Source organism: Nothoprocta perdicaria, unplaced genomic scaffold, assembly GCF_003342845.1.
Source record: "Nothoprocta perdicaria isolate Ctin4 unplaced genomic scaffold, notPer1 scaffold_73, whole genome shotgun sequence".
NCBI lineage: Eukaryota > Metazoa > Chordata > Aves > Tinamiformes > Tinamidae > Nothoprocta > Nothoprocta perdicaria.
The window spans coordinates 716,778-743,984 of record NW_020456010.1 but is presented as its reverse complement, the minus strand read 5'-3'; the positions used below and the strand labels follow the sequence as shown (position 1 = coordinate 743,984).

Genomic DNA, 27,207 nt, shown 5'->3' with positions numbered 1-27,207 from the left:
AAAGGAAAGGAAAGGAAAGGAAAGGAAAGGAAAGGAAAGGAAAGGAAAGGAAAGGAAAGGAAAGGAAAGGAAAGGAAAGGAAAGGAAAGGAAAGGGCCAGTTTCATGGGTGACAAGAGAGGAAACAGCAAATTTCACAATATTTCCAAAAAGGAGAGCCTGGTTGCTAGATGAGGTGTTAAGCAGATAGGTCTCTAAAAGCAATTTATCTACAGCACAGAGAAAGGGGTTAGTGAGCTCCAGATAATATTTAGAATATCCAGGGGGAATTACATGTCTTTTGGACAGTAGCAGAATATCATCAATGTGAAGATACTTCTCACAGTGGTGGGAAATGAATGGGGTGGCTCCCTGGGGACTGGGTAGCACAGCATGGGAAGGCAGGGGAGCGCAGGGCAGAGGGCAGGCAGGGCGAAGCCTATCAATATTTTTTTCTAAGACTTTGTGTCTGTTTCTACGTGGCACGGAGAGTAGGTAAAGCCATGGTTTTCTATATGAGTACATTGCAGAAGATGCTGCTTGAAGACACATGGGGGAACCAGAAAGGAAGTAAAATGTGACTTAATTACGAGGAGGCTCAGAGCATGTGCTGGGTTACTCTGAGGCTCAGGGAGAAGTAAATGAGTGAGGGCTCAGAGATCATGCAGTGAACACCATATAAAGACCAGGGAAATGAACAGCATGTCAGTGAGATTTTAGGAATTAGGACCCTCTCTATCCCGCCATGAGTACTAGAAGAGTCCGGTTCTGTCTCATTTATTAGGCTCTTCATATAATCTTTAAGGGAAAGGTTGTTGTACCCTTTTCACAAACTTGTGATGAATAAAAAAGAAATATTTACAATGCTTTTATGTTTTACTTTTTACTGCAGATATGTTTTACTGCAGCAATATCAAGCCTGGTTTTCATTGTTTGCAAGGGAACTTTGTAATGACAAAGTGCAGCACTGAACTGGACTTTCTTTTCAAAACTACACTTGAAAGATCAGCATATTTTGAACCTCATATAGTTCTCCTCCAGCCTTTTAAAGTCCTTTACATTAAAAGGGTATTAACAAAACTCAAAGCTTTCTGAAACCAATATTTCCCCATCTCAGTCAAATTTGTCTTCTGCAAATCAACTGTCATATCATTTATACTTCTGATTTTCAAGTAGAAGCTAAGACTTTCAGGGCAGTCTGGGAATTAATTTCCAAGAGGATGAACAAATGAAAAATCATTTTTTGCTTCCGTTAGCGGGTTAATGCTTTCTTCCATGGGAAATAAAGCAGCACAGATTCACATTTTCCATCTTCATCTCCAAATGAAATTCCAAAACTTCTCCTTTAGTTATGAAATTGTCCAGATTTGTCAGTCACATTTTAAGATTTCTTTCCTCATCTTATTTTAGATAATGCCTTCATTTAACTTGGATTTTGATAACAATCTCCCTTCTTCCTAAAGCAGATGATAGTTTTCTGCCTGCAAGGCTGGATCTGCTTTCTTGGTCATAATATTTCAGTGTAATTTTGCTTAGTAAATAATTTGTCTTCATGGTGTTAGATCTGTCTTCTCCCCAACTGGCTGTTTCAAAAACCCCTCACTTTGATTTCAGCTAATATGCTTCTCAGCTTATTACATTTTTAAACCAATGCTTAGCTGCAAGCTGAGAAACTCAAAGGCTCCCAGAGCTCCTCAGCCATAACTCCTCCTTGGTAATTAATTAGATGTTATTAATGTCCATCATTAATTGGCTTACCATAAACTCACCTTTAGCTATATTTAGTTAGTCCTTATTTTGTCCATTAAGCAACAGGCTGTCCTTAACTAACATGAAAACTTCCCACCAGAATCCTGTAACAGCATAATCTTCCTATTCAGAAAGGATACCTCCCTTTTTATTCTTTTTATAGAATGTAACATGTTTGGATATATGTTATATTAAGCTCATTACAACAATAAGCAAGCGAAACACTGGGTTTTAATATGTATAAGAAAAAACATACAGAAAACCAAGGCTCATACAGGACCGCCTATGGCTTCAGAAACAGCTCTGAGCAGAGCATTCCCCTCTGGCCTATCCCCTGCACAAGAAGTGCCAGGCCTGGTCCTCAGCAGAGACTGAAAAGAACATACTTAGTGCTCTTCTGATTGCGAGTCTGCTTTGAGTTAGGGCAAAGAAAACTGGCACAGCTCGTGCAAAAAGCAACTGGTGGATGCTGGAAAGTGAGGAAGTGCTGGCCCTGAGCATCTCCTGCCTACATGCTGCCATTAGCTGGGCAATCACAATGAGAAAGCTTAAAATGGGAACACTGCAATGCCTGCAGTGATTCTTCGAGGCTGGATCAATGAAGTTTCAAGCCTGCGTTGGTTTGATGGAGCAATTTAATGTGACTGTGCAGTTGGCCAGGATCAAAATCAATGTTTCATGCCCAGCTGGGAGATGCCTTGGCTTGCTTGAGTGCATAAAAAGCATATTCTCATCCAGAATTATTTACTTCCTTCCTGCAAATTACTATGCCAAAAAGTGACATTCATGGAGGCATAGGTAATATTTTACAGAAGAAAAAGATTTTTTATATTTATATGTATAAGAAACACAACCCCCCACACCAAACAGAAATAAAACCTAACTAAACCAAGCTAAAAAAAAAGAGCTTCAAGTTTCCCATCCTCTGCTCATAACTCCTAATATTCTATCTTTGTCCAGACTTTCATCTGAGATATTCCAACCGACACGTGATATTTCAAGATCTTCCCAGAACTGAAGCAATTTGGTATTTTTTGCAGTTTGGGCAAAAGTGTAAGGAAGAGTAGGTTTTCAGTACATTTGCAGATTGGGCCCCACTATCACTAATTAATTGCCAAAAGCTTAAAAACTCATGGCAACGTAGTTTAGCTGTTCCAGCCCTTGATCCCTGTCCTCTTTGATAAGCATGCTACCCTTAAGTTCTACAAGGACAAGCATCAGGAGACTGATTTATGCTCTTAAAGAGGTTTATTCTCTTTAGACCAGTGACACAGACATTATCTGTTTTGTTACTCGCTCCTGCAAACAAGCCGAGAGGCTACGCTCTCAGATGCACAAACACTGCAAGCTCATAGAAAAAAAAAAAAAAAAAAAAAAAAAAAAAAAAAAAAAAAAAAAAAAAAAAAAAAAAAAAAAAAAAAAAACCACATAAAATTACAAAAGTGGAAAGAAGTCAAAAATATTCATAACTTCAGAAAGAGTAAAAGCAGAGCTAGCCTGCACAGAGGGAAAGACTGCTGGTGTTTCATCCAAGGGAAACCTTCCCATCAAATTCTATGTCATGCTGGATGCTTTCTCTGAGATCCTCTGTTTCAAGCCCCTTTTCCACCACCTCATGAGATTGCTTTGTGGATATATATGAAGTAAAGAGACCCCAAACGAGATTGTGCACAGCAGTACCAAGCCACTTGCCTCTCCGGGTTAAGATCTGGGCTTATTCCTGACATGCACATTCCCTGAAGTTGCATCCTTAGAGCTATGCACTGAAAACAGAATGGTTTCCTTCTGAGAAGCTCCAGGGACTCCTCTAATCTCTGAGCTTTATGAAGCACACCCGAAAGCTTGCTGCTCACCCCAGCGTCTCAGCTCCCACGGGGAAGTTGAGAGCAATTATTGATGTGTATTCCCTCAGCAGTAAATGATAAAATCTTTTATTTGAAACAGTGCATTTTCCAATAGTTTATTTAATGATTGGGAGAAAACAGCTCCTTGCCCTGGAGAAACAAGTGGGACTCAAGAGTGCAGACCACCTGCAGTGGAGTGCTGGATTTCTTAAGGCAAAACTCAAAGCAATAGTGATGAGGAAAGTTGATCCAAAACTTCCAGCAGTTGCATGGAACTCAAGAAATTTGATTTCATTTCCTTGGTCAAATCATTTGATCTTTTTGTTTCTTTTCCTCACCAGGAAAATGAGGCAAGGGCATGCTGCTAACCACATATGTTGGTGAATACCTCCTTTCTGGTGGCAAGTTACTTTACAGTGCTTTTCTCTGAGGCTCAAAAAAAGCATATACGGGTAGGACACAAGGATTTGGATAGAGTTCCATGTATTAACTCTTTGTTATATTCGGAAGTTTATCCGAATATACCTTGCCAGTTTACCACTAAAATAAATTCTCCTTCCTTCCTACATGTACTCATGGAAACCTCCTAGGAGTCTGTAGGTTGTTCCTTGTTACAGTCTGTAAATGTGGACTAAGCTACCTGTGTATCCAGTTACTCAGCAGGCATTGCACAGGGAGCAGGGAGCATTGGAGCTTTCACAGGAAAGGTGGGGGAGAACATTATCAAGAATTTATTGAACTATCAAATGGCATATGCTTTCTAGTCGATGGTCCTATAGGATGCAAAGTGATTCAGAAACTTTAATTCATTTAGTTCATGAGGTCAGGGAAATGGGACTACAGAAGAGAACTTGAAAACACATGCAACCCATTATGTGGATATAAGGATCCTTTTTTTAACTTTTGGAGACAGGATTAATGAGATAAGGTGGCAGTGAAAAAGACTGTCATTAAAGGAAATATAGGAGGATTACCTTGCTGCCAGGCTACCATTTCACAGACATTTAGGTATCCATTGACTTGCACAGGAACCAAAATCACTTCAGACTTTCCCAGAGTGAGATGGAACTTATAGTAAGAGTCTACAAGTAAAATACAGAATAGATAGATCAGCTCCTACAACTAGGCTGCTTGAATGACACAGTTGCTGGAAGCTAAGGAGAGCGTTTCAGAGCACCTGAAATACTCCTCTTGAGGACTGACTATTTAAAAACACCTTCTTTGATCCGTCTAGAAAATCCAGTTCATAGATACTTAGAAGCTAGACAAAGAAAACTAATTATGAAACAAAGCTGAGCCACTAAGTAAGCTGGAATATTTCATCTATATTGCAAGTCCGAGACTTTCAACAGTATTTCCTTTGACATTCACTGCCAATTTCCATTAAATTAACTAGAATCACCTAAGCAGTATCTGTAGATTTTTGATGTGCTGCCTTTTAAACGCAATTTTTGGAATGCTGACTAAAACCTCTTCAAATATAAAAAAAAAAAGATATAAAGAAGTCTTGGAAGAACAATAACAGATGCTGGGTATCATTGTCTATTCAGCATTTTTTCTTTTGTTGCTGCACTTATCACAGTCAATGGATGAAGTTCTGTAGCATTGTCACCACCTTCTCATGCCAAAACTATCACATAAAACCCAGTGAAATAATATGGTGCTCTGTCTCACTTGGGAGTTAGGTTTCTGCAAAAGATTTCTGTATTGCTACTACTCAAAGCACAGTTATTGTAATTAGCAGTGTGTTTTAAAATGCTAACAGAGGTGAGCAGCTCTTCCACACCAACCTATCATCAAAAAGGAATGATTTTGCTACTATTGTTCCAATACTGTCAATAAGAGCATATTAGGCTCTGTAGTATACAGCAGAGGGAACCATTTTTTTTTTTAAACATAATTCTGACAGATATCTCAAGGCATTCACCAGTATCTAAATTCCCGTGTCTTGAAAAATGATTTAACCACATATCACCTGTCATAGGCTTTTAAATTTGCAGTAATCTAATTATTTTTAAAGAGAGGGACAAAGACAAGGAAGCACAAAAGTGATGTTTTTCCTTAAACCCTTTAAACAACCCCCTGCATACCAAGTCAGTGCCTACTACATGGTAGAGAAAGAGGGCTAAACAGAGGTTTTCAGTGGCTTTTCCTCCTGTCATTCCTGCAAACTGACTTGCATATGAAAGAGCTAAAAACCTGAGATATTACCTAATGAAAAGTATCCTAGATTGTAAAGATTGCAGATACTTGTGGACTGAGAATTCCCCAAGAATTTTTGTTTAAGTCTTTGGCATAAACCTGTCTAGTTTTGCTGTGTGGAGAGTGGATCAAAGGTGCAGATTTGCCAGACTCTTCTGAATTTCATCCTCCCTGGGGATTAGTTTCCCAGAAATGTCCTGAAAGTTAATGGACATTTTCCTCTAACATAGAGTATCAGAGAAGCTGTTCACCAGGACTGAGAGTTAAGATTTGTAGACTATGCAAGCACATTTTAAAGACGCAATTTATTCTGAGTGCAAAGTACAGTTAGGTTAAACATTTCTCCCTTGTTAACATTACTAAATGTACATTAAATTAAGCAAATTATTATGCTATACAGAAGGGATATTTCCATCTTTTTAAGAGATGAAAGGAAGACAATATATCATATATTACTATATATGATATGTATATCTATAAGTATGCTCCCCCCCAAAAAAAAGAAAATAGTTCTATGAAATTTCTTATGGGTTGTTGTTGGTATAGGACAGATCAGGCTTTCTTGTTGTTATGCATTGGTGGGGAAAGCAAACATATGCTATACATGCTTAAACAGGCTGACAAGATGAGAATAAAAAAATCTAAAATCTCAGAGAATATTGCTATTTACTTTTATAGTATGATTTCTCCTCCAGAGGTATGTTGCAATGATATTATAAAAACTGTGTGATAGGCTACTAGAAGCATGACTCCCATTTTCTGATAGAACAGTATACCCATAAAACATATAGCCTGTATCATATATTAAAATTCACAAGCTGCACAGTGTGTTTCTGAAGTTAGAGTTACAACTATTTTACTGTTTTCCTAGATATTATTTTTAATGACTAGTTATTTTATATTATTCCAAAAATAATAACTTTTTTTTACCATCTATTATAATTGTAGTATTTTATTGTGAGGAACAGTTAAAAATGTCATTTTGATGAGTGAAGAGAGCTCGCTGGGGCAGAGAGGGCTAACCCTGGAAGATGCTAAATGTCTCTAATAGTGCTGAACCCCTTCAGATCCTGTTGAACTTAGAAGGCAGGAAGGGGCTCCACATATCAACTGCAATATATATTTAAATCATTAGGTATGTGTCGTCCTGTTGTATCATCTTCACTCCTCTTGAGCATGCCATTAGTCCCATTGACTCCATGATACTACTACTGTAAATAATTGCTTGCTAGGATAAATGAACTTTAACAGGCAGTTAGGAAGCCTTACAACTTTGGTTATGCAACAATCTGTCAATACAATACAAGCAGAAGATATTATGAACCTGAAACAAAGATAGCAAATCATTATTAATGAAAATTAACAATTTAAAAAATGAAGTAAATATGATAGCGTGTCATATGACATATCATGTATTCCCACTATTGACATGCTGTGAAGCTCAACGAAATCAATGCAAATATGAATAAAGAAACTGAATGAACTTCTGAAACTGCTAAATGAAACTTTAGGTCATTAGAAATGGAAAACTAGACAACATGAGTGTTACTTCTGATTTAAATGTTTCAGGCTGGAAGAGGAGTGCTCTGTGAGGAGCAGAACAACCAGCTGTGTCAAGGAGCCACAGAACTGCCGGAGTTCTGGACCCTGTGGAGCATCGTCAGGCAGCACGAGCACATGGTGCAGCTGGAAGAGCGTGTCCTGCAGAGCAGCTGCCTCTTCCAGCCGCTACGGCAGCACTGGAGCCGCTCTGAGAGCCGCCTGTGGCTCATGGAGACCTGCCTCAAGACGTGCCGCTGCACGGACCCCAAGGTTGCCTGTTTCCTCTGGTTTGTCATGGAGTTCTGCCATGGCAACAACATGAACGAGTACCTGCTGGTGCACGACCCTGATGCCCACCTCAACAACATATTCATGTGGTAGCTGAGCAGCGCCGTGGCCTTCCTGCATCGCAACCATGTCCTGCGCAGTGACCTGAAGGTGGACAACATCCTGATCTCGCACAGCTGTGGTGAAGGTAGCAGATTTTGGCCTCATCAAGGTGTGCCTTGATGAGCAAGGGCAACATGGATGCTAAGGGAGAGAGTAAGGACCGGCCTCTTTTCAGTGGTGGCCAACGATAGGACTAGAGGAAAAAACCACAAACTAAAGCATCAAAAATTCCATAAGAACTTCATGAAAAATTTCTTGACAGTGAGGGTGACAGAGCACTGGAACAGGTTGCCAAGAGAAGTTGTAGACTCTCCCTCTCTGGAGGTCTTTAAAACCCTCTTGGACACAGCCCTGTGCCACATGCTCTAGGTGACCCTGTGTGTGCAGTGAGGTTGGACTAGATGACCTCTAAAGGTCCCTTCCAACCTTAACGATTCTATGATTCCTATCATGTTTAGATTTAGATTTGATGATGGCTTTTACAGACTGAAAGTAGAAACAGACCTCCAAAATACCAGAAATTTAACATTTATTCCTGTTGTTGCTGCTTAAAATACTCTTGTTCTTTTACAGTTGCCATTTCTAATTACCTAGCACTCATGCTTATAGAATTTTTCAATTTACTTAACCATTCACAGTTCAATTATTTTTAAATACTGTAGGTGTCCTATCAATCTAGTACGCTGTAATTGATTCACTTGGTGTAAAGTTTCCGGTCCTGCTCCATGTGGATTGCCAGTGGGCCATAAATCACAAGGAAACAGCAGAGCAGCAAGGGAGGTGAGTGGATGTGTGAGCAGAGAGTGCATGCTGGAGGACTCCCCGTCACATCCAGTTTCATTTGGCATATTAAATTAGGATCTGGCAGGGAGAACAAAGGCAGCAGGACAGGGAAGTGGCTAACTCACTGATGTTTTCCTAAACAAATAGTGGTGGCAATTCCCCACCAGTGGTTACCACCACAAAATTTACCATTAATAATGAGTCACCACAGCCTCAAGGTGCTCTGGACACTGCCACATGCAAGAGGCAGCTGGAGACAGAGTACTAGGATTCGATCCATTTCACTAAGCAGCAGCAATCGGTCCCTGCAGCGGTAATAACACAACACAATTTCAGAGGCTGCTAAAGGAGCAGGTGCTTGAGAATGTGCTTCCATAAGCCTCCGTCCAGGCCACCAGCAGGAGGGCTGGGCCAGCTCCAAAGAGGACATTACAGCACTCGGCAGGCAACGCCAGCTGCCAGGGAGCTTAGTGTGTCTGCTCTGCATGAGAAGATCAGCCAGACGTAAAGGCAGCCCCTCACTGGTTTTGGCCACATCCATTGCCACCCAAGCGGGAACAGTGCAGAAATTGTGACAGCAGTCCTGCAGCACCAAGGGCTTTGCATGCGCAGGGACAATTCTCCTCCACACAAAGAATGAGTGGACACAGTGCAGCGCAGACGGTTGCAAGGTGCTATGCAGAGCAGTTGTCTCTTTTAATCAAAGAAATTTTGAAATATAAGGCTCATTGCTGCAGAAGCCGAGGGAAGATCACAAAAGTATATTATGGATCACCCAATGCCCCACTGAATTGACCTAAGTGCGTTTGTGGCTTTCCTGGTGAAACTTTTAAATGTCACGCCACAGACTGTCTCCCAGACTGCAGACTGCTATAGACAAACCCAAGCAGTCATTGTGACCTAGCCAGTCAAAAAAGATGAATCTTGTGTCACTCTTCATTGGCACATCATTTTTTTCTGTGAGAACTTCAGCAAGAGGAAGGTACCAAGAGGTCAAATCACAAATTATACAACATCCTGGAAGCTCTACGAGGCTGGGTATATAAGCAATGATTGATTGGCTCATTTGTCTGCTGTCTCTTGCTGTAACATAAAAAGACAAAAGGGTGGACAATTTCCATGGTTTTTTGAATGGTTCGCTTGACATTTCTAGTGTATGTGTTACATGATTTCATCTGTCACTTAGAAGTGGGTGAGATTCTTGTGGTTAAATATATATGTATCATATACTTTTGACTAGTTTTTCTGCCTGCTACTTTCTTCTCCAGAAACTGCATGGAACACACATATTTTTAAGCAGTTTCTAACTGATGCCTTTTCTTCCTCCCCTTTTCCTTACAGTCTCTGTTGCCACTCAATTGTTTGCTCTCTTCAGCAAATATCCTGAAATTATATTTACCCTTGTTCCTGAAGAACAAGAAAGAATCCTGAAAAAAAGGCAGGTTCCTTATATGTAAAAGTCTAATAGTGCACAGATCTAGAGAAATAAAACTGGACGTTTTGTATGATAAGAATAGGAAGATCCCAAAGAGACCAAGATTCACTTATAGCCCTGATAAGAGCTGGGATAGGGAATTTTATGGTCCTGAAACTGATATGCATATTTAAGTTTCTGAGCATGTATTTGTAAAAAAAAAAAAAGTTATTTTAGGAGGCATGGCCTATGTTTGCCTGTGCTCATGCTCCCAAGACATGATAACTATAGAGGGCATGACTGTTGCCCTGCTCTGGTCTGCCAGGCATGAAGCACTGAGCAGTGGGAGGCTGATCTCTGTGAGCAACTCGGGGAAGCAGAAGGCACACATAGACATCCTCCAGAAGCAACTCATAGCAGAAACCTAGTATGAAACCTATCACCTGGGTCATCCCAACAAGAAATATCACATCTACTGGCTACTTTTTTAGAAACTTATCTCACATTTTTATATATTTATTTATTTGTGTATTTCACAGAATCAAAAAATGTTTGATGTAGGAAGGGATTTCTGGAGATCTTCTAGTCCATTCCCTCTGTAAAAGAAGTTTGCCCAGACGCCTTTTGAATATCCAGGATGGAGACTCTACAATGTCTATGTCTCTGGGAAAATATATTACTTCTGCTTCCTTTTTTTTTTTTTTTTTTTTTTGAATTTATACATACCTGTAAACAAAACACACATTCTTATACAAACATAGCTACACATTTATACAGGATATGAATAAAACATTATTGTTTTCCTTTATCTAAGCTCACTTGGATATAAATGCACTGCTCTTGCATTTTTGCTGCTTAGGATAAATACAATATCCCAGATTCATGCTGATAACACCTACAAAATAATATACTCCAGTATTCTGCTTTTTTATAAATAATTATTTGAATACTAATAAACAAGTGATCCTTTCTTTGTTTCTGTGAATTAAAAATGCTAATATTACATCTATAACAGAAACTAATATTCCAGATCTCATTTTACAGTGTGGCAGTTCAGCAAGACTTACCTTCCTAAATGTACCTAACCTAGGGAAATATATGAATCAAAATGTATGGTGGAAATGCAGGGTTTTTAAAGGATTTCCATAACTGAAACATCTATATTGCTTAACCTATGAGCAGAAATCTCTTTAGTGTAGTTGGCTTGCTTGCTTGCTTTTTTCGAAAAAACAATTTGGATTTAAACTTGGATTTTTCCATAAATATAAAATTATTAGACAGATTTCTGTTTTAGTAAAGAAAGTCATTTGTCCTCGATTAAAGACATACATACATATATACATATATATACATATATATATAAAATCAGTTTCTCAATGTGTAGTATTCTGAGAAAGATGGGCTTCAGGTATCAGCAATTCTTGGAAAAAAAGAATAAGAAATACTGCTCTTACATTATTTAAAAAAAGAAAAGCCTATTTCCCTAGGTTTTTCCACATTAAAACAATCCATTCGAAGAAGTAATATATAGCTGAAATTCAGACATATCACAGGAGTGAAAAAAACATTTATATGTGGCTAAGAGATCTATCGCAAACTTGTGTCTTGGCAAAATCCTTGTATCTACGTTAATCCTTGTATAGTTTGCAGCTTCATGTTTAAGGAAATGTAGAAACAAAATCAATTTAGAAGGGGAAAGATCAGTAATCTGCCTTGTCCAATCCTTGGCTAACTCTTTGTGTTTCTCTCTATCCATGGTAAATTTTGTATCAGTTCTGTAAACAAAATTTGTTCTACTACTGCTGGAATTTTGAAAAAAAAAAAAAAGGAATGTGTTCTTAGGGATCTGATAGGATTTTCTTTTAATACTCGTTCTAGGTATATTCCTGGGGCCACCTGTGAATTAACTAATTTACACAAAACTAGCTCCTTGAAGTGGCTGGACACTTCGTGGACTCTCATCTCACCTGCTTTCTTGTTTGGATCCTTCTGGCTTTTGCATAGATGTATAGAAAAGCAGGCCATCACCCTGTTTTCCTTGTCTCAAGGAACATAGGAAATATGGTATCAGATCAGATTAGTTATCCAGTATCCTGTTTCCAACAATGGCCTTCTCCAGAGAACAACAGAAGAATTTGTGTCCATATGTGATTGGCACACACAGTATAACTTGTTTAATGTGAAAATTTCTCTCTGTGCCTGTGGAGAGAATAGCTTACTGATGCCTTGCACACTCAGAGTTAATGTTCTACAATATGTCTTAAAGCAGTGCAAGGTTAGTTACTAATCTTGAGCCATCTTAACTCCAACAGAGACTCCAACTCCAACTAGAATATTTCAGGGCTTCTCTCAATGCTAAATTTTCTTTAAGGATATTTTGCCTCTCTCCCTCTTTAAAGGAGGCAAAGGAAGGAGTTTTGGAATGAGATAAGAGCCTCTTTAGGTAACACTCCATTTAAATATCATTTTGTGGTTTGAAATTTGCTGCTGAACAAATTGGAGAGATTTTAGTTTTTACAGTTGCACTTGAGCAGAAGCAGCACTAAGATATCAGTGCCTCAGAGGTGAAATATCTGATTTTCTGTAATGTCTTCTTAATTCACCCCAGGGTATGAACACAGCATTTGCAATGGTCTGCCAGTGCCAGCGCTCCTCGTGATGAGCTTGCTTTGGATCTGCCAGCAGGGCAGAATCCATTCCTGATACTTCATTAAAACAAAACAAAGCAAGCAAACAGAAAACCAACATATATTTATAGAAGTAGTAGCTACAGTAGCTAGCTACGCCACCGAGGTTATACTAGCCTCCCTCAGGTACGCATTCTTGAGTAAAATCAGGACATACTCTTAAAATGTGACCAACACTTCTTTATGGTACAGGGTTTCTTGTAGCTGTGGGACATTTCTGAAGAGACAGCTGCATCTTCTGTAACAGTTTAGTGCTGGCTGAGGAGGGGGAAGTGCTGGACTGAATGCTCCTCTCAGCCTCATGGGCAGGTAAGTGTGGAGGTTGCAGGTCAGTGTGGGGTTAGGTAGCAGGAAGCAGAGAAAAGCTGAGGCACCTCTTTTGTCCAAATTATAAACTTATGTGCACCAAGATTTCCTTGATGCAGCTTGAAGTGGGGCAGGGGGAGAAGGGATGGAAGGAGGGAGGCTAATTTGGTAAGAGATGAATGCCCTTGTGATCCAGCCAATCTCCTCAGAGGATAGAGGGACTGGAAACAACTGGACTCATCTCTTAATAGGGATACCAAATGCTGTGGTAGCTATAGGCCTAACTTTGGCAGCGCTGGATTTATGAACAGTCTGTCGACCGAGGGTCCAAACACCTTCAAAACAAGTAGGAGTTCACAAATGGTGTGATTTATTCAAATGCAACATTTACAAGCAGGTTTTGGATGTCATTACAGGAAATTATCTGCTACAGTGTGGGGTTCTTAGCTAGCTCTAATGTACAAATGTGCAATCATCACTCCAGAAATGGGAAAGGACTCTCAGTCTCAAGGAGACTTGGTGGGCAAGGAACGTCAGTCCAGCATGAGTCAAACTACTGCAGACACCTCTGTTTAGGGACATATATACATACAGAAAAAAAAATCTGGGATATCCTAACCTATCACCTTGTAATCTAGTCCTTTGTTTTTTTCCTCCCTGATCTCAAAGTACTGCTCCCAGGATTCAATCCCCTAAACACCTGAAGGCCAGCCCATAAATTAACTGCCCCCTAAATGAGTGTGGACTAACTCCTTCACAAACTAATCTAGTCTCTGGAAACAAACTACTGGGGAAACATCTGTCCTTTCTCATAGATATCAGCTGCAAGTATATTCATCCTCGCAGACAGAGATGCCCAGTTAATCTGCTTCTCTATGCAGACAGCAATAGAAGCACTAAAAAAGACAGACAGTCATAATAAATACAGGTCCAGGCCCTCTGTAACTGTAAACTTGGCTTGTGCCTTTGAAATCAAGGTTGTGACAGGCCAACTGAGAGCGTGGTCTGTAAGTCTTTGCAGCAGTCTGGATACAGCTTTACAAACCTGGTGATTGATGAAAGACAATTTTTCTCTGCAAGAGGCAGCACTGTAGGCAGAGAATTGCTTATATTTATTAACAATAAGTTTATATCCCAAATTGACTGGATTTGATATAATAAAGCATTTCCTATTTTGTGTATAAAAGAAAAGCTGTACCAGTATGCATCTTCTAAATGAAACTTTGGCATTTTGATGTAATTTTCTTGTTACTTTTTTATAATAGTATATAAATATTATGTTTGATTGAAGTGTCCACAAGCCTTCTGCCTGTTTGAAGTATTTTTATGGAGAGGGTTTATATTTTGTTGGGAAATATAATTTGTGTATTTTCTTTTTCCTTTCCTGAGATCCCCATGAAAAGTAAGATGATGATTCTATTTTCAAAGCCATTTTTATATGGAAGAGACATTTCACTCCAGTGACATACCAGAAACTGATTCATCATTCAGTTTTGTAGTTTCAATGACAAAAGCTTTCCGAATAGTCTTATCCTACCTTTATTCATGAAGAATTCAATCTTTTTTTATTCCTGCTGCTTAATAACGATTTCCTAAATTGTACCTTTTAGAGCATAATTTTCAGTATAAAACTTAATACTTAGAATGTATTTTGAGTTTCTGTCATTTGTTTCAGAGACTGCTTTTTTATTGTTATTACTACTACTACTGTTATTATTACTGAAAGCATGTGGGATGCTTAACACTCATGAAAGAAAAAAAAGGTTAAGTATCTTACAGCCTGAACATCAGACTTCGCTGGCTCTCTCTTCTAACTGGCATTGTTCATTCTCAAAGCCAGTGTAATATTTTGCATGGTATTTTGCAGGCAAATACCTGCTCTTTCAGTGCTCATTCTCTGGCCCAGCTGGATGCTCCTCATCCTTGAACAGGAAGCAGTGTACTTGTGGTCAGCACGGCCCTCGTCTGTAGGTAAAAATAAACCTGTAGAGATATTAGGGATATTAATTAGTGCACAGCACTTCTGTTAAGTGATTACATGGTTGTGGGCTGAGTCAGATTGCCCAAAACCTCGCTGATGTCTGCAAAACAATTATTATATAAATGTACCTTGCATCAGCTTGCAGCTGGCCTAGGAGGAATGGGCACAGTCCTGTGCAGTTGAGATCTGTGGTTTTGTGATCGGATTTGGAAAGTTCAGCTCCAAAAGCGAGTCAAGTTGACAGGCCAAATCTCTCTTGGCTTTGGGAGGCACCCGGACAGAGGACTGATGCATGAGTCTTCACCATGGAAAACTCAATGCTGGGGGGCATGGAGAGGAAAATGTGATCTGTCCTATCACATCTTTTCCTTGCAAAGCAAGCATGATTTATTTAAAAAATACCAAATGATAAATAAATCAATCTAGTCATCAATAGAGTATTTTTTTTTTCCTTTCCATGTTTATGAAACTATGCCTGGAAGTTTTGTATTCCCAGCAAAGCGATTACCTTAAGGCTATGAGCATTATTTACAGAAGAAAAGCAATGTCCTAAAAGCACTAAAAAACACCCTATGCTTTGGTCTTTTTACAATAATTACACACTAAGCAGACTTGATTTCAACTGTTTTAACAGATTTTACAATGAGCACCTTGCTAAGAACAGAGTAGTTATCCAGCATTAATGAAGTTGTACAGAGAGAATGTGATCTGCAACATTAACTTTTTATCTTTTTTTTCTGCAATGATTTTTCTTCCTTAATGGAAACACATGCTTACATAAGCAGATTTTTTTGACTGTTATTTTATAATTAATCTATGAGTTTCACTTGTTGTAACTCCAGCCTGAGCAGTTACTAATACATTTGGATAGAGTAGATGTGTTTTTAAAGTTCTTTTAAATTGCTAACCTTGAATAATTTCTCTGACGTTTTTCTTAATTATAAACCATTCAGAATAAAAGAGAATGAATTTTTCCCCTCGAGCAAAGCCAGTGTAAATTCTAACACATCTCTCTACATTAAGAATTCCTTTCCTTTCTGCCAAAATGAATACCACATGCTAAACTACTTCATAGTTCATTAGTGTACAATTAGGCCCACGTTCACTGGTATGGGATGTGTGCTCTGAGCCATTCTCGAGATGCAAAGCAGCTGTAAACTTGATTTAACAGCCTGGTTAAACTGAGTTTACAGCTATTTTGTGTGGATGGAGATGATCAACATGTCCACTGCATACTGGTAAATTTGGCCTGTCAGTAAAGAAAGAACTTACATAATTATTTTATCACTTCTGAAACTGCGTCTGTCCTAAAGAAGCTTTTGATTTTCATTTTGTAAGATCTGGTTCTTCATTTTGTTACATAACTTTTCTGTATTCTGTAATTATGACTGAGGAAAAATGCATAATAAAAATACTGAATTTAAATAAGTAAAATATTCAAGTTATATGTCAGTAGCAAACACGAATTAGCAATGATTTCTACCTTTTGATGGAGAGACATTATATCACGGCACAGAAAAAAAGATGCTCACCTGCAGCCAACATTTTCTCAGTACTCAATACGTGACAGCAGCTTATACCATGCTATATACACAGATCTTATTATCCATGCTCCATCTCAGTCTTTCACTTAGACTTCTCTACTCTGGATGGGCAAATATTCCTAGGTATAATATGATTTAACTTAAATAAAAAAAAGATTCAATACAACTAGTGAAAAAAATAAGAGATTTTTTCAAAATTAAATGATCTTAGAAATTAAAGGAAGCTGGAAATATCAAAGTATCTAGCCCATGGCGTGAAGCTTTGTGTTTCACTTTTCTTTCATTCCCACTTCTGACTTCAGATGGGAATTTGGGAATACAGCAGAGCAAATTAACATCAAGGAGAAACTGATACACCTGGGAAATATATTCCATCGGGAAAGCAAGGCTCATTGGGGAAAAAAGGAACAGTGATTTTGCTGCAAGCGCTATCAGGCACCGTGGTGCATAGGTGGATACAGAAATTAAAGTCAACGTAAAATGAAATATTTAATATTTTATTGAGGTAAAATAGTGAATGTAAACACAAAACTATTCATTTCTGACCCTGTCTCTGTCTTCTCCTCTGCCCAGGCTTCCATGGAAGTGGTGTAAATCAGACTAAAAATCAATTGAAATGCATGCTTTTCTCATGCACCTTCTTCTGGTGGAAAGGACACTTTTAGTAGCTTATCTTGAGAAAATAAATGTTGTAAAGTCACATTAGACTGATAGCAGGTTTCATTGGACCTGATTTTTTGCAGTGTAAAATCAGGTAGAGAGGATGATGATCTCTCCTTGATTAGCTTTCAGTCTTCATGAGCAGCCCAATGGCAGTGAGGATGGTAGACAGTAGGAAATGGTTTGCCCCTGGCAAATCAGTAGTAAAGCAGAGCTGCATCTGGTAATGTCTCAGCCACTGTCCACCAGACCACCCCAGCAGCTGTGGGTTGCCTGTGAAGTGCTTAGCTTCCATTTCCTGGCAAACAACATCTGGTTGCTATATGATCGAGCTGCAGCCAAGAACTGGGGCCATTTCAGGGAGGCTGAGGAGAAGGGGAGAAAAGACAGGTTTTTTACTTCTTCTTTTTTTCATTCTAGGGTAAAATACAACCAAAATGAATGCTTTTGTACCCAATATTTTTCCAGACTGAAAAGTATCTGCAGAGCTGCAAGGGCAATCTAAGCAACCTTGGTCTCTTGTAAAGCACGTTGCCATTGTAACCAACTGCATGATGGCTCTCAGGGAAGTCATTTGGCAATGTCTCTTGCTTTTGTTCCTCAGCTGCTTTCTGAGATTCACCAGCTGCAGTAATATTTCCACGTAATTCTTCTTCAGGCCCATAAAAATCATAACAATTTTGAGTAATTACATTGCCATCAGCTTTGCTCCCAATGTCTTTTAACCTTTGTGAACTTCTTTTATTTTGGTAGCTAATGGTCAATTATCTCCCTATATCTCTACCAAGTACATAACTGCTTTAAGCATTTTCCCCATTGGATATTGTTTCAAATTTCCTTTATCTTTAAGTACTTGATTAAAATACTATCAAATCCCTCAGATAGATAGAACTCACAGAAAGAGAACTTCTCTAGACCCATATGTAGATATCTCATTGAAAGATGCAGCTGACGTTTTTTGTTTTGAAATAAAAGAACTCCACTTTTCTCATGACCCTAAAGAACAATTTCACTTTTTTGTCCAGACACTGTGTGCTCCTGCATCATGCATCATAATGCATGTATCATGTATTGTTAGTAACACAGCATAATATAGAGCAAGAGGCTTTCTTGTGAGAAAGGATTTACTCCAGATTGAAACTATTGTAAAAAAAAGAACGCAACAATGCTTTTACACTGTGTCACAAATATTTACCTCTTACATCAAACTATCATGTGAAACTGTGTCACAGACAAATTAGTCATTCATTTAAAAGCCAAGAGGAATTCTTCTTGCAGCACTCCAAGCTGAGACACATACCTTCTTCCATCAGAGATGATGGATTTGCAGATAATTTGTTCTTCCCCTTTTCATCTAAATGCTCTTTAAAATGCTTCTCTGACTCTATTACATTTTGAACAAAAGACAAAAGGTTCTAACTACCTGTTTATGAAGAATTGGGTCCTTTCTGTTTCTTCAAATCTAATTTGAAGTCCTTGTGGAAAAAGACTTTACTGTATCTGTCATATGACTGAAAAAAAAACATTTTTCCAAGGGAAGGTTGAAAAAAAGGATGTATTTCACCATTACTTTTTAACAGTAGGGCCAATGAAATACTAAATATCACAAGAGCTCTAATGTTTAGCCACAACACCTTTTCCTCAGGAGTGGAAAATGTGGCCAATACTGGCAACATCATATTGTAGCAATCACTAAATATACTCACAAGTTCCAGTAATAATGCCAAACACAGTGGAATGTAGTAACATGTTTGCAAGCATCTTCCTGTCTAGCTTTCCTGATTAGGATCAGCTGAACAGCAGTATCACTTGATGTTCTGGATATTGCTATTCATGCATTTGCAGCATCCTCTCTGTGCTTTCTGACAACCACAAGACAGTGTTTCTTTATTAAGAGACATTCTTTCAGGAAGAATTAATTAATTAATTTATTTATTTATTTATTTTTCACTTTTTTTTTTTACCCTCAGTATACACAGCCCTCTCTGGATTTTGTGGTCCAAAACTTATTGAGTAGAACATTTTCAATTGACCCTGGAGAGTGGGATTATCTTGCCCCAGTGATGCTGACAGGCACATTGTATTTGTACACGATATTTGTACAGAAGCACTACAAACCATTTGGTTTCCTTCAGGCAAGTATTCAACAGCAGTGATGACAGACCAAGAAAAAATATTTCTGTGACTGTAAGGTAAACATTCCATGCTTCCCAAGCAGTTTCCTTTGCCTCCTCAGCACATGCCAAGGTTGTGTCACAACCTGTTAATACATGACAACTCTTAGAGTTTTTGCTCTTCTTTTTGCTGCGTGTTGCCGTTATTTGGAAGGCAGCTATGTACCTGTCGTTTTTTTCCAAAAGCCAAAAATAATCAGGAACTTGTCTCTATCATGGCACAGTAGATACAGAGAAAAATGTGTTGTCTGCATCTTCGGATCTGGTAGTAGTTTTGCTATTTCCCAATGGAAAGGGAGGGGAACCCCACAGCAGAAGAAAGGATGGCATGTTTTGGTACTTATGGTTTGGATATTGAAGGTGTATAGGAATGTTCAAAAAGTTCAATGTGGTAATCTAAAAGAAGACAGTTTCTTTAGTACTAATCTGTCTCTGATGTGCTTTACCTTACTCTTTAAATGCTAGTGAGGGACATATTAATGACCAAAAATGGGATGTTCTGAAAAGATCTGCTCTCCATACCAAATTCTGAAAACCAATTGTGTTAGTTTTTCAAGAATTATACACCTCTGGTCATCACAGTGGAAAGTGCCAAGGGGTGAACAAAGTTTAGAGGAGGAATCCACATAAAATCACATTCCCATCAAAAAGTGACTGGTTGTGATGTTGCTATTACTGCTCTTTCCAACACAGAATCCTCTGTTCTGGAGAAGGATTAAAAGCACTGATTTGTTTCTAGTAGGTTCTGGTCTTTTTCTTTTGTTGTAATTCCAGAATTTTGCGTAATCATATAGTACATCACATTTTCTCCAACAATATAATTGTTAAAAAAAAAAAAAAAAGAAAAATAATATAGGTGGTTTCTCAATTCCCAATATACCAAAGCATTAAACTTTTGTCCTATTATTTATCTTTGTTGATTTAGTTTTTAAATCTATGTCTTCTTTGTAATTTTGGCACTTGAACCCTTTTAATATGCCTCACTTGGCATCATATTCTGACATAGCAATAACCTAGCCAATCTCTATATGTTAATTGGCTATCATCCCTCTAGCCACATTTGTCATTCTATTCAAATTTCCATTTTAATTACCCTTATCTTATGATATTAATAAGTACAGTTATGTTTGCAGATTTCCAGCTGGAATCACAGCAGACTGGTAAATGTAGAACATTTACCTCCCAGATAACGGTTGAAGCTTGAAGCAAAGTCCTTGTTTGCTTGCTGTTGCCAGTCATACATTCCTAGTTTGCTTGAAGCCTGACCCAAGACCTGCTGATGTAGGTAGAAATCTTTCTAATTATCCTGTTGATGACCTGTGGTGTGATTCAAGAAATAATAGTTGAAATTGTTAAAGCCCAGTAGCTATTAAATGTTACCTCATCCACCTCCACATACCGAGAACTTTGTCCTGTGTAAGGCTGCCATTTCTCCCCAAAGGGAAGGCAGTCGTTTCTTAAGACAGGGTTGATCATGCCTTAAAACTGGGGAAAAATAAGTCCTGAGCAGATCCAGTCCTTAAAGTCTTGCCATTTCACCCACCCATCCAACTAAGCTTCTCCAGTGTTGTTGTCTCCCAGAAATCTTCATCTTCTTGAGGAGCCGATTAAAATTCTTGTTACCCTCCAACTCGCTTGATTAATTCATTTGCATTTTTGCTTGGTTTATTTATTTATTTTCCAATATTTTCTGATGAATGCTTTTCTTTACGCTCACTGGAAGCCAGGCAATTAAGTACAGCATTTGTAGCCCTATTAATGAATTTTACCAACACACATCCTCTAGGAAAGTAATGAAAGGAAAACATATGACATATACCCCTAGCTTTCAGCTAGGCACAGTAAAGACTGTGTTATAGCCAATATTTAAGACTGAAAAATATCTTTAATGATCTGGAAAATTGCCAGGCTAAATTGAATGAACTAGACAGCATTCTTGTTAAAGAAGGTTATAATATCTATTATCTTAATCGAGATAAAATTCAGGTAAGATAGAAAGAACAAAATTATTGCCAGAGAAAATTAAATGAAATACTAAAATCTTTTCTATACTTCAGTTTTCAGGATGTCTTAAATTATTGCAGTGTACTATTTCTACTGAACTTTCAATTGGATCCATAAAAAAAAGGATGTTTTCTTTCTTTTTTTTTTTTTTTTTCCTCTAGAGGCCAGTTTTCCACGGACATTTAAAACCTGGAGATTGTGGAGAAACAGTAGATAAAATTGCCTTCAATGTACCTTTAACCTCACTGGTCTCCCCAGCACTGTGATGGTCCTTCTGTGATCTAGACAACACAAAAATGTTAGAAGGCAGCTCAGATTTCAGGAACAGCACAAAATTTCCCTGGTCAAGAGATGTGAGCGGAGCATTATCTGTGCACTTACCATGCATCTGATGGCACGTTCTGAAAAGAGAATACTAGTCCATGTCCCCTGCTATTGCAGGCAATTCTGGTGTTACTGAGAAAGCCATTAGAGGACCTTGCTATGTCCTCATTCAGAATCTCCTGATTCTCCTTTATTTTAGAGCAGTATAAGTGACAGGTAATTTTTCTTTCAGGTGCTGATTGTGGTTCTTCTCCTTTTCTGGTTTATAATCAGAGCAGGAAAACAGGCAAAGATTTTTAGTATTCTTGTAGGGAAGGAATACAGTGTATACACTGAGAACACACCATCTGAATGTTGTCCCTTAGCAATTTATATATATTTTTTCAATTTATATATTCAGATGAGATGACGTAAGCTCTTACAATCGGTATCTCTGCGTACAGAATTGCAGAGTGCCCTGGTAATGTCAATCTGTTCCATGAAAAACAATTTGAAGTGTAAGCTCTCCCGTTATTTTTTCTTTCACATGTATTGATTATCTTCTTACAAGCACATTGAAAGGGCAGGTAAAAGGACAGAATAAGGAGAAAATAGTATCTTTGATTTTAAGTCCCAGTAAACATGCTTTTTTTAAGGGTGGAATTAGAACACACTGAGATAGATTGAAAATATCAAGCTCAATTCCTAAGGTCTTACCTGAAATCATCAGTGTTGGTAGAAATGGTTTCACTGATGTCACTGAAGTCTGGATGAGAGGAAGAAAGTGAGGGCATCACTGACACAGTTTTTATGTGTAGGTCTAATCTTGTCCCCAGAACAAATGAACAAACAATCAAACTTACCCTTCAATCATAAAAGCTTGCAACTGAACTACGTGCACAAACTACACAGATTCAATGATGCATTTGTAATAGAGCAAATGATCCTGTATTTACTCTTCTACTTCTGAAAGTAGTGCAAGGGAGGATATGACAGCACAGATCCACAGGAAGGCTATCTACAGATTTAAATAGTTTCAAACACTGACAGAATAAAAAATGTCACAGCTTACTTGCTTAATGAACCCACATAAACTCCCTAAATATTTTCTGCAATAATTATTTGGTGCGCTTTGAGACAGAATTTCAGTCCCAAATCTAACACCTGCAGTTACAATCACTTGTATATGCAGGTACCTGATTGCATCTGTAAATCAAATACTCCCATGTTTAAGTAACTTCAGCTATGTCTGAAAGATTTCAGACATGAAAATGCATTTCTTACTGAGGGCACACTGAAAGTTTGGCCTTGTGTTTCTGTTACATTCTTCAAAGAGGAAAAATGCTCATTGCTATTAAAACTATTAAATTACTGCTCTGAATGACAAAGTAGCATGAATTCAAAATTTGTTCAGTATGAAAGGAGCAATGCTAATGGCATGTTTTGAATTTTTTGAAAAATTCTTATCCTTACTTAATAGTCCTGATAAGGTCTTTACTGTCATTTTGTAAAACCAACAGGAAGGTGACTTGTGTCCAGTCTGAGATGAAAGATAGCATGCAGAAACAGTAAGCAGAAGAAAACTGGTTCTTACTTTTGCAAGATATAACCTTTGCTGAGCTTTGAATTACTATTTGTAGAGATATTTTTCACATCCTATGCTTACAGGTATTTTACAATCTCTTTGAATTTGTATTTACAGTTTTCCAACAAAGTAAATGCTAATTTTTCACTATCATATTTAAACACTCATTGTTAAACAAGTCTTATTAATTTATATATCATGTTTTGCAGACTACATAGAATATAATTTATCATACCTTTTCATATCTCACCTGTGGTGTGGCAGTTCGATTTATTCATTTTTCCTACCAAAGAGAAAAATGTTATTTTTCTGCATCCTCTAACTCTAAAATATCCCCAGCCACTTACAATTCATCTTTAGACTGAATAAATTTCAAAACATAAGGCAATCTTTAAGAAAAAAAAAAGTCTCTGAGTATCAAAATGGAAAGAAGCTAGAGAAAAAGTATTTCATGAAAAAAATCGCTGCCAAATGTAATTATGAGTAATTAAATTCATAAGTGATTCATGGCAACCTGATAAGTAACATGTGACTAATTTGCATGATTCATGAGAAACTCCTCTGAAATAAAATGTATTAAAACGGTTTGAACTTATTGTCAGGATATTCTGAATCAAGTCCATAAGGTACAAATGTCAGGCTGAGTGCTATTCCACTTTTACCAGGCATTTCTCTCTGTCTGCGTATACAGATATTTTCTATTAGTGTACTTGGAATATGGAGTTTATAGTATGTTGGTTGATTTCCCCTCATCTAAGCAAGCTAATGCAGAATTATTGGTATGTGCATGCTTTCTTAAAATGACACAGAAACTCATTTTTTCCCCATACATTGAAAATATTATATTGTCAGTATATTCCAGGCTTTGCACCCTGATAGAGATCTATAATTACAGGAACCTTTCAGCTTTTTAACAGTCATGCATTCTTTGTTTATTTTTTATACCTTTGACCTCCAGCAGCTGCTATCAATCTGTTTATCATTAGAAAACATATGGCCAAATATGATTAATTTATTCAGGAATTATTGTGGCTAGTGACATTTTGGCTGAAAGGACAAGAAATAAGCATTAGTACCTACTCCTTCATTGTGCTGGAAAGCAACAGCAGTAACAGCAATTATGTGATTTTATGTTCCTGCATTATGTAATGTGTCTTCCCCATCTTCTTTTTCCAACAAAACCATACATTTTCATTAAAAGTACATACATAAAAACCCAGGAGGGTATTGTGATCCCCTCTACTGGAGGACCATATTATTTTTGCATTATTGAAAATCTGTATTAGCAACATAAAAAAAAATATGAAATTGCATAGTCGGAGCTGTAGCATGGAATTTTTTCACTGTGTAGGTTTTAGCTTAAGGCAAAATAAAAGAAACAATATCTGCAAAGGAAGTGTATTGTATATAAACGTTTATGAAACAGCAGCTTCACCAGGAGCAGCAAATGCAATGGCAGGTTAACTTAGCTAAGGTAGTGGTTTAGAAGAAGGAGCTATGGCACAGAGGGGCTTCATGCATATGATCTCCATTACTTGTGATGGCAGATAACCTTGAAAGTGTGAACTAAGCAAACTCAGTGCAATATTGTCTTAATGACTCTACAGGCAACCTGAAAGCATAACTCTGAAAGTCATGATCAGGCCCATTCATTTCACTGGGCTGTTAAGCTTGAGACATAAAGACGAACATTTAAATGTCATCATTGTTAATTATATCACTACTGATTTTTTTACCAGGAATATCCAGCTAGCTTAAATTCCAACTGCTTTCCATGCTTTTCACATATTAAAATGTCAACAGTAGTCCCTCCATCCATGCATCCCCAGACTACAAATACTACAAATTATTTAGCCTTGCCAAAACACAGATGAATATAGTTCATCTAGCCAGCTAGCTAGCTATCTAGCAGCAAGCTAGCTATCTAACTAGCTATACAGTGGCAAGGAAAACCTATCAGATTTAATGGCAACCTTTAGAAAGAGGCAAACTAGTTGTACTGCTTTGATTGTTTTACTAGCCCCTATATTTCACTCATAAAAAAATGGAATTTTTACCCGTCTGTTCCAGAATGCCATTCATTGCAGAAAGGATGGTACAGGATTTACTTCTTACCTGCTACAGAGGAGTCAGTCCTAATTCTATACAAGCTTTTTTACTGTTCCTAACTAGCATGTTGTGGTTCAATTGCATGCTTTTTTCGTTTCTAAATATATGCTTTAGCATCCTGATTGCACGTTTTATTGGTTGAGGCTAAGCCTGCCTGAGCAGTGTAGAACGATCTCTGTGAGTAGTGGAATCAAGAAAACTCCTTGTTTTTTAGATATTATATGGTTTATTTGAAAAAAAAATCCTACTTTTAGGATGACTCTCAGATGTTGCCAAATCAGGCTGAAATTGCTACCGTTACAGTCCAAGCTCTGCCCCTCTAGTAGCAGAGGTGGTTGCTGGGCTCACTTTTGGTGTTATTGTTGTGTATCTTAGGAAGCAAAATGAAAAGGTCCAGCTGGGAGACGTCACTAGCTCTGGGAGATCTCTCTGTAAGTAGAAAGGAAATAGTTGGTTTTAAGGTGTGGGAGTATGAACTTCTTTCTGCCTTTGATGGCTTCTACTGCTGTGATGAGGCTGACCACACTTAGTTTAAAAAAATAAATAAACAGCTGAGGGAGAAGCTTATGTGTCCCAGAAGAAGAATACTAGCAGAACAGAACTGCTTTAATGAGAGAATACTGATAACTTCCTGAAAATAACAACTAATTTCAAAAAAAAAAAAAAACAAGTTCCTTCTTCCTTTTCTATGCTGAACAGAAACATTACCAAGCTATGGCTATATTGATTCCTTTGTTATGTAATTGTTTAGTAGTCAAAGCACTATAGACAAGAAGTTTCAAATTTGAGCTGTGTGTTGAAAAAGATTTATTACTACAGCCCCATTCCTTTTCTGTAAGGCTATGACAGTGTTTGGACTGTTATGACAACTAAAGAGTTGTACTTATGTTACTTAATTATGGATAACAGTATAATACAGAAAATCAGATATATCTGCATTTCAGTAATGATCATATCTATCAGTAAGAGCTATATTCTCACAAATCCACCAAGCTACTAATTTTTTTTTATATGTGTCCATAAAGCTGCTCAAAGTTTCTCTTCTCCTTCTCCACTCGAGGTATTGATAGAGTCATTAATGCACAGGTATCTGTAACACACTGTGGAAGCACTGGAGTTGAATTTGATATCGTGAACCATTTCCAAGGGTGTCCAGATTTGATCTGTGGAACTTTTAGAGAGGGTCCAGCGTAGAGCAATGAAGATGATTAAGGGGCTGGAGCATCTCTCGTGTGAGGAAAGACTAAGCGAGCTGGGCCTGTTTAGCCTAGAGAAGAGAACATTGAGAGGAGATCTAGTCAATATGTATAACTACCTTATGGGTGAATGTAGCGAGGATAGGGCCAAACTCTTCTCTGTGGTGGCCACTGATAGGACAAAGAGTAATGGATACAAGTCGAAACTCAGGAAGTTCCATCTGCATGTGAGGAAGAACTTCTCTACTGTGAGCATGACAGAGCCCTGTAACAGGCCACCCAGGGAGGTTGTGGTCTCTGGAGTTCTTCAAAACCTGCCTAGATGCTTCCGTGTGCCACGTGCTCTGGGTGTCTCTGCTTGAGCTGGGGGGTTGGACTAGATGATCTCTAGAGGTCCCTTCCAACCTCGAACATTCTGTGATTCTGCGATCCCCTGATTCTGGGATCTTTCCTTCAGATCCTGATACTAACTAAATCTCTAACCTGTGACTAACTAAATACATCGTTTAGTGAAGTCTGCAAAAACACCTATGCAAGTAAAAAAAACTTATTCTGGAAAATATCCACATTGCACCTTCACTTACCTCACTTCATGTTTTTTTCTGACAGTTTAGGAGAGATTATTTTTATGTATGTTCACAGTATAAAGTGCAGTCCAAATCTTTCAAAATCAATGTGATTGCCTCACAAAGTGCCTAGTTCCCCTCCTCCCTTTCTGTGATATAACTTAACCCTGCGCAAATACTGGATTCTGTG

The 27,207-nt window shown here is 38.0% G+C and overlaps 1 protein-coding gene across 1 annotated transcript in view; it reads left to right on the top strand.

Annotated features, from left to right (window-relative positions):
- LOC112957525 (serine/threonine-protein kinase PDIK1L-like) overlaps positions 1 to 9,919 on the top strand; it is a 15,528-nt gene extending 5,609 nt beyond the window's left edge. Inside the window, 3 exon segments of the mRNA XM_026051174.1 lie at positions 7,343 to 7,785; positions 7,787 to 7,814; positions 9,830 to 9,919. Of these exon segments, the coding sequence (XP_025906959.1) occupies positions 7,343 to 7,785; positions 7,787 to 7,814; positions 9,830 to 9,919 (561 nt within the window).
- Positions 9,920 to 27,207: the final 17,288 nt, after the last annotated feature.